This window comes from Thalia democratica, chromosome 1 (genome assembly GCF_965202585.1).
Source record: "Thalia democratica chromosome 1, ktThaDemo2.hap1.1, whole genome shotgun sequence".
Lineage (NCBI taxonomy): Eukaryota > Metazoa > Chordata > Thaliacea > Salpida > Salpidae > Thalia > Thalia democratica.
In genome coordinates, this window is record NC_139165.1 from 21,336,099 (window position 1) to 21,344,816 (window position 8,718).

An 8,718-nucleotide genomic window follows, 5' to 3' on the forward strand; every position below is an offset into this window, starting at 1 on the left:
TTTTTTTAGTTTTAGACCAGCTTGAAAGTACTTACTAATTTAAAAAATCTATGTTTAAACTGAAGAAGTAATTAAGATTTTTGTGAAATATGCTTTTGTGTTTTTTAAGTTTGCACCTTCCATCTACAGTTTTTTTAAACCCACCAAATTTAATTTCTTTGGAAAAAAAAAAGTTAAAATTTAAACCTTTATGAGGGGCATAGTTTATATGAAAATGTATTTTTCCTTTTTAATTGTTGGTCTCACTTTAAAAACTTTTGAAACTTTCAAACCTTTATTGCTTTTATATTTCAAAAATTAATTATTTTTTCAAGCATTCAATGTCTTAGCTATAATTGTGGAAAATAAATTTAAAAAATGTGCATTACCTATCCCCCTCATTGCCTTAACTAAAGAAAGTTTTATTTAAAACAGTTTGTTTTTCACTTTGTAGGGCTCAAGACTTATTAGTTGGGGTAGGGAGTACTAGTCGGTCATGTTATCAAATTTGCAAGAACTGGTATGATTTGAATGTGTTGTATTGGCTTCATAAAGAAAAATCTGGTAAAAATTGAACCTCCAAAAAAAATGGTTGACCCTCTAATTGGAAGAGCACAACTAACAAAAACATTTTTATGCAGTTAAGTTTACAACATGTTAAATAAATTTACTACTATGATACTACTCAAGTTTACATATTACGCTGTATTTTTCCAAACAGCTTTTAAAATAACAATTTTTTAACAAAATGGACAATTTAGAGAAGCCGCAGATAATAGTGCACCATGAGAAATCTCTCAACTACACAGTGTACGACGTCAAGTGGATTCCAAGAAGTGCCAGACTGGTAACTGTCGGATGCCTCCCACGTGGCACTGGTTATTTGTTTAATAAAATTTTTATACATATACTTATATTTTCAATCTTCCTTTAGCTGTAGTACATTTTTTTAAGCCGTAGGATTTTTTTGTCATAATTCTAGAAGGATAAATTTGTTATTTGGGTATACCTACAATTCACACCTACGCATAAGTCCCACCCATGTTTTGTTCTTTTAATATAATTTATATATTTTTTATTATCACTATTACCCCTAACCCTTACCATTTGTCAGTCTGCAGTTCTTGGATTTAACCACAAGGGGATTGTTGGAACCCCACCCCAAAGTCCCACTCAAAAACAAAAAAAAAAGTTATTTTATTTATTTTTTTGTTTTTAATATAATTTTTATTTTTTTTTACTATTACTATTACCCCTAACCCTTTGTCAGTAACCACGAGGGGATTGTTGGAACGAGATTGATTTAACGGAGATTGTTTTTTGAACTGAGGAGTTCCCTTTGACATAGTATTGATCAAGTATTGTGACCAATTTTTTACCAACTAAAGTCTTAAATTCAGAATTTTTGTTGTTTTTGTTTATACTTGTTTAAGTTGAACTGCGATGTTACTGAAAGTTTTAAATGTTTGTTTATTCACACCATCCACATTTTCTATTGAGACCAAGGTTTACAAAGGCATGAATAAGAAAATAGTGTTTTGATATTTTACTAACACTAACTGTTAGATATTTTTGTACTATTAAACTTGCTCTGAAAAAGGTTTTCATTACATGACAAAAGTTTTAAAATAAGGAAAAAAAATAAAGAATTTCATACAAGAGTGCTCAACCTAAAGCATATCAGCAAGTATATTATTATTATTATTTTTTAGAGCATTTAAGTTGTGTTTTTCAAAATATATTTTAAAGCTGTTATTTTGGTAGTTTTTCACCTATATCACTCAGTTTGCTTATTGAATTTTTTTAATAATGAAACTTTTTTTATTAACCCAATAGAATAGTTTTAAAAATTTAAAGTGCTGAACCTATTCAAGCTTGTTATTAATATTATGCAAGCATACAACTAATAATATTACTTTCCATAATAGCTGGTACAACATACATTTTATTTATTTAAACTTTTTTGATAATTTTTTTTCAAGTAGTTGTAAATTGAAACAGGAGTGCTGAACATATACGAGCTGGAAAATGGAGGTTTGAAGCAAGTGAAGGAGATTACCTCTCCAGAATCATTCAAGTGCGGTACATTTGCTGCTTCGAGTTTGCAACAGAGGCATTTTGCCACTGGAGATTTTAAAGGTGAGATGCATTCAAATTCCTTGTTTATGTAAAATAATATTAATGACTTTAAATAAGTATTATAACACAACAAGTGATATATATCTATTTGAAACAATAAATAAATTCTCTCCTACAGTAATATGTATGTAACCTTGATTATGTATTTTTTTGCTACTGGTAATTCAAAATATGAGATATGTTATATTTTTCTAATTAGTTGGTTAAGTAATGTTAAAATTTAATACAAGTATAAAAGTGGTAAAATGATTGTTTGCTTGTAATACTAACAAGTTATACAGTATACTTCGTTTATTTGTAATACTAACAAGTTATACAGTATCCTTCGTTTATTTAATTTGTTAATTTATTTTGTATTTTTACTTTAACTTATTTAATTTAGACTTAATAATTACAAATGTTATATATTTTTATACAGTCGGATTTAATATCAAGTAGTTTTTCTATTATTAACCATTAACCTATAAAAATCTATAGCAATTATATATATTTTTAATAGACACATGTATATACCTACTTTAGCTTCTATTCTTCCCTTACAGTATTTATTTTTTACACAGCTTAGTTGAAGTGTGTTGACTCGTTAAACACACAGAAACATATGTATTGTATATTCCAGTAAACTTGTTTCGCTAGGATCTTTTGTTAACAAACGCTTAATTTCATATTTTGAATAGGTATTTGCTTATAACTTTTTTTTTGTAGAAAAAATTTAAACAAGTTTTGCAGTTGGTGTAAATTATCGAAATATAGACTAAATTATTTTATAACAGTAATGATTATTTAGTTCTTATTTTATCCGTGACTTCACAGGTTGTGTTGTTCTGATACACTTGGTAAACCTGCCAAGAAAAATTTGTGCTTATAACATATTTTTTAGCTTAACAACTACTACTTCAAATCCTTTTTTTTTTTAACAAATCTATAAAATTTAGTGTAAACTATTTTATGTGTCTTGAAATTATACAATATGAAATTTTTGTGTTCTTTTCGTCTTTTGTTAATGTCTATTTCAGTTTAAGTGGCCCAGGTTTTGATGTTTGGGTCCAGCATGAATTTATTTTGAGGCTCTCTGTTTGTTTACTTAAGTACACATTTTCTTTATGATTATTTCATTATAAATTCATTTAATTTGTATTATGTTGTATAGTTTTCATATAAGCAGAGTAAAATTTATGTTTACAAATAAGTCAATTAAATGTTATTTTTTATGTATTATTTTTATTTACATACCACTCATTGATCGTATATTGGCAGATTGCAAGTGTAGATCAGAACTTGTATACAAAGACTTTATATAAGTTTTATTTTGCTGCACACACTTTTGCTGTGAATTTTATTAGAAACATATCATTATAAATCTTCTCACAGGCAGAGTGCAAGTATGGGATTTGGAGAACTCGAAACCAACATACCAATGCGAAGGCCATTCTCAAATAATTAACTGCATCGATGGTGTTGGAGGTCTGGGTATTGGGGAGGGCGCCCCTGAAATTTGCACTGGTTTGTTTGATTGTTTGTTTAAACAGATATTTTTTTGTACTTAAAAATTCTGACTAAAAATTAGTTAATATTGCTATTATTTAAGATTTTTATATCACAAGTTTTACAAGTCTCTCAAGCTATTATGACATTAACTATTTGGATTAAGAATTATACTTTAAATGTTTTAAAAAAAGTTAGGAGTATACATAGACTTATTGAAAAATAAATCACTAAATAGTTTTGCAATTTATACCATTACTACCCGTTAAGGGCATATAGGGGTATTTTATGTATAACCTGATTTTATTTTGTAGAATTTTAAGCAAGTTGCTTTTAAGAGATTTTTAACATTTAAAATAATTTTGACTTTGAGATATAGCCGTTTAGGAAGAGATAGATTTTTAGTGATTTCGATTTATTCATCGTTTTAGTTTTCTGCTTCCTTAAGCAACCCATTGTAATAATATTAACCGTACTATACCTTAAAAATATTTTAAATATTTAAAGGCTTTAAAAGCAACTTGTAGCTTACGTAAACCCTACAAAACAAGAACAAAATGTAAAAAAAAATGGTTAACCCCCTATGACCTTAGCATATATAATTTCAAACTCCCCTTGAGATTGAACCTAAAGTTTAGACTTGTTTTATAAAGTTTGTCATTTTAGGTTCTAGTGACAAGACAGTTATAGTTTGGGATGTTCGTTAGAAATATTATTGTAAAACTAACTAAATTATTATTTATTGTAGGAGTAGAAACAAAGTAGTTAAAGCAACAGAACGTTCGTCAGAAAAATAATTATAAAATTGATATTTTTTTTAATAGATAAAACAAATTATTTTAATTATTTACTCAGGTAGTAGAGATGGAACAGTTAAGGTTTGGGATGTTCGTCAGAAAGGAGAACCAGTTTGCACTATGGCCCCTGAGGAAGGTACTATATTGTTGCAAATAAATGATTATTATATTTTACTGCTATAATTAATTTTTTATAGTATATAATGTATTAATTCATTGTTCAAAAATTTGTTTAGCGTAATAAGTTTTGGTCAAAGAGCTCTTCATTGCATCAAATAAAAAATAAACATAAAAACATGCAAGACGTTATGATAATAGTATATACATATGTTTATAACAATGATTAAATAATTAGGTACAAGATATTGTTGTAAATAGTTGAAAGAATTAATTAGGTACTAGCACCAGGGATTGTTGGTCGGTATGTTTTGGTGATTCTTATACAAGTGAAGAGAGGTGTGTTGCTGCCGGGTATGATAATGGAGATGTCAAAATATTCGATTTGAGATCAATGGCACTGAGGTAAGGGAATGACTGTATGTTTAAAAATGTAGTACTAGAAAAATCAAGCACTTTTAAGTAGTTTAGTTTTAAGCTTTAAACAGAATAGAGTTAGTGTTGTTGTTGAGTTTAAATAAGTATTAATAAAAATACGCTAAATTATTAAATTAAAATAGTTTATAAACAGATAAATATTTGTTAGTAAATTATTGTTTTTGTAATAATGAAGTATTCACTTATTTGAAACTTTTGGTGATGTTATAATATTCCCCATTGATGTCTGAGGCGTTGAGGTATGAAATTATTTCTTAAACGTGCTTACATCACGGTTGCTACATACTCAGGCTGCTTGAGACTTTCTTCCAAAACTCGGTTTTGATTTTTTTTCCTGGATTATGGGCTGTTTTTCCTTCAAAAGTGTGTTTTTGGTTATTCTTTTTTGATCACCCTAGTATTTTTTGTATTTAAGATTAATTTGCATGTTTTTTCTCTCATAGACTTCCACCAACTCAGCTAGCTTGATGTAACTCAGGCTAATTTTGATTAATGAATCTGGCTTTTGTGCTTGAAAGAGTGGTAAATCTGTAACATTTCAACTGTTGTTTTTATTTTAGTTTACTTCTTAAAAAATCTTGTCTATACTCTTATGATCTATGGGTTTGTGTTTTTTTTCTTTCTGCTTTTAAAACACCTCAAAGTGATCAAAATCTATTATTTAATTTTTAACAGTCCAAGTTACAAATAAAAGCCTTTTGTATTATAAAACATTAGTTTGTAACTGACTATTATTTCAAGCAAAAACAGGTTGAACTTTGTACCAAACACCATATTTATAATAAAATAAGAAGTGTCTAGTGAAGTTAGTGTAAATAACTTAATGATAATTAATAACCCAGATGGGAGACGAATTTGAAGAATGGAGTGTGCTCAGTTCAATTTGATAGGAAGGACATAAAAATGAACAAGTTGGTGTGTTCTACATTGGAGGGCAAATTCCACGTGTTTGATACAAGAACTCAACACCCCAAACAGGTGAGAATTTTAATAAAGAAATTTCTTTATTTAAAGTAGAATATGTATACTTGTCTAGTATCAAAGAAATGTAAAATAGAGAATAAGTTTAATCATACATTTGAGAATAAGTTTATTTTGTCGAATAATATCTAAGTTAATAAATAACAGAATAATGGTTTAATTAAAGATATTTTAGCAAATCATGTATACTCCAGCAAAGTTAACTTTAAGATATTTGAAGTCTTATACTAACCTAAATAATGTGTATTACATGTTTAAGTATTTAAACATACCTCCATACAAATACAAGGACTTGCCTTGGTAGTTGGTGATAAATGAAATTAATTACAACAAACAGGGATTCGCATCAGTAGTTGAGAAAGCTCACAAGTCAACAGTGTGGCTGGCGAGGCACTTGCCACAAAACAGAGACGTTTTCATGACAACGGGAGGTAGTGGAAGTTTGTGTTTGTGGAAATATAAGTACCCTGCCAAGAGAACCAAAACTGAAAATGGTAAGTTGATATGTTTATATTACTAGTTGTTTTATGATTATATTATTAGTTGTTTTTTGTTTATAATATTGTTTGTGGAGGACAAATTTTCTATCAAGACAGGATTTATTGATTTAAAATTTGTGAGATGGCCCACTTTGGGGCTCATTTCAGAAACTTAAAAGTCCATAAGCTGTAAAGGGGCCAAAAAAGACCGTTACTTGAAAAGTTATCATAGGAGCCTTAAAGCCATAACTTACGCTAGATATTCTGTATTTTATGATGAGAAGCAAATAAAAAGGTTTGGGAAATTTTTAGGTTAGCTATGATACTTACACTAGATATTCTGGAGTTGTAAATGAATAGAAAGAGAAACGTCTTAAGGTAGTTTTTAAGTAATCTTATCACCGGGGGCCCATCGCTTTTTAATGTTTTTATAGGGTGCCTTAAGTAAAAAAGTCTGGGAAGCCCTGCTCTAAGACAATCAGGACTAAAAATGGTAAATTAATTTTTTACTTGTTTTCATTATAGTTTCAGTTGTTTTATACATACAATTATTAAAAAAAAAAGCATTACATATACTTGTTTCTAACAGGCGAAACATTCGGTGTAGCGGGCAGTATCGAATACCTTCAAAACTGCACTGTTTCAACGCAACCCGTGTGTGCACTCGACTGGAACCGCGACAAACTGGGACTTGCCGCTTCAGTGAGTTTCGATCAGTGCGTAAGAGTTCTGATTGTTACCAAGCTGGACAGGTTGTAACGTGGGGTATTTTTTATTGTTTTTAGTATATATTATGCATTATTTTGTTATAATAACTTGATAAGCTATAAAAACGTTTTTTATTTTCATTTCAATTACTTTAAACTATGACAAAAAAAATTTATTGAAATATTATATATATATAATTTTAGCCTTTTTATGTAGTTTTAAATTTTTCATCATACAATTTGTACTGATTGTCACTAAAGTTAATAGATTTCAAAAATGTTGGAGTATATGTAAAGTACTTTTTATATTTATATATTTTTTAATTTATTATTTTTGTTGTAGGTTATTACTCACTGTAATGATTTTGTTTATTTTTATTTTAAATATTTACAAAATAGTTTTTGTTTTGTTAGATTGTAAAGTTTGACAAAAAATAGTTGAAGTTGCTCTATAAGTTAAAGATATTGATCAATTTACAAGTAGTTTATTTTCGTGTTAACTTTTTAATTTAAAATGCTCTACATTATTAAGTAAGATATATAGTTTAAAGTAAAGTGTTTTCATAAAATAATTTGAAAAACTTTAAGTATATTTTATAAACTAAAAATTGCGTATAAAATAAAGTTTTTAAACTAACACTTAAAAATTTCATTCGAAAGTTTAAATTTTAGCTGAGTTAAATGAAAATATCGGTCAAATTTTTTGTATTTTTATTTTACCATTAATTTATCATTTTTTTTTCTATTTCAAACATAGTTGAACTTGTTTATACAGATATAGTTCTTAGTATTTCTTTTTTACCGCATTAACTTCACTGTTTAAATAGAATCTCTAAAGCACTCTGTTTTTTTTTTATCAAGTTCAGTATTTTTGGCATGACTGTAGTTTTTAAAGAACTTTATAGTGATAAATTAGACGAACTTGTAAAAATTATTTTTATAATCACTCACATTTACTGTTAGCTGCTTATTGTAAGCCTAAAAATTTTAACAGTTTGGTTTATTCTAAAGTTCGAAAATGTTAATCAAACTATTAATTTTTAATTCAACTCCTTATTTTACATACTTATAACTCGAAAATTAAGTATATAGATATTCGTAAATGAATGAAATAATACAAAGTAATGACATTTGATAAAAATGTGTATTTAAATCGTAATAAACTATTTTTTTTCTTTAACATCAATCAACAATATAACTTTTTATTTTTTTTTTACCCGTAGCTAGTTACTACTTCTGGCCTTTCACTATCTGTTTGAACAAATAATTATTATGAACAAATATGAAAACATAGGTCTTAATACACCGTAGTCTTTAGAATTGAAATGATTCTTAAAATAAGAATTTAGAGTCTTGTAACCAACACTTCTAATTTATAAACAAGTTATGTTAATTAACCACACTACAGAATGTTTGGTAAACAAGTTTCTTACAATGCTGCAAAAAAAATATTACGTTAAACGGGAATAGAAGTGTTTTTATAAAACTCTCATTAACTTTTACACTAACATTTAGCGTTTTATCAGATATAAAAAAACTGCAGTTTACAAATCTTTATTAAATTGCCAACAATTACTAAATGATTAAATATTTTTT

At 27.5% G+C, this 8,718-nt stretch overlaps 1 protein-coding gene across 1 annotated transcript; it reads left to right on the plus strand.

Annotated features, from left to right (window-relative positions):
* The first annotated feature begins 722 nt into the window (after positions 1–722).
* On the plus strand, positions 723–7,266 carry LOC145849224 (dynein axonemal assembly factor 10-like). Its single transcript, XM_082954361.1, has 8 exons — positions 723–857; positions 1,981–2,118; positions 3,490–3,621; positions 4,459–4,536; positions 4,796–4,922; positions 5,798–5,933; positions 6,274–6,430; positions 7,005–7,266. Exons 1-8 carry the CDS (start codon positions 728–730, stop codon positions 7,172–7,174), a joined length of 1,068 nt encoding a protein of 355 aa, XP_082810487.1. The 5' UTR covers positions 723–727; the 3' UTR covers positions 7,175–7,266.
* The last annotated feature ends 1,452 nt before the right edge of the window (positions 7,267–8,718 follow it).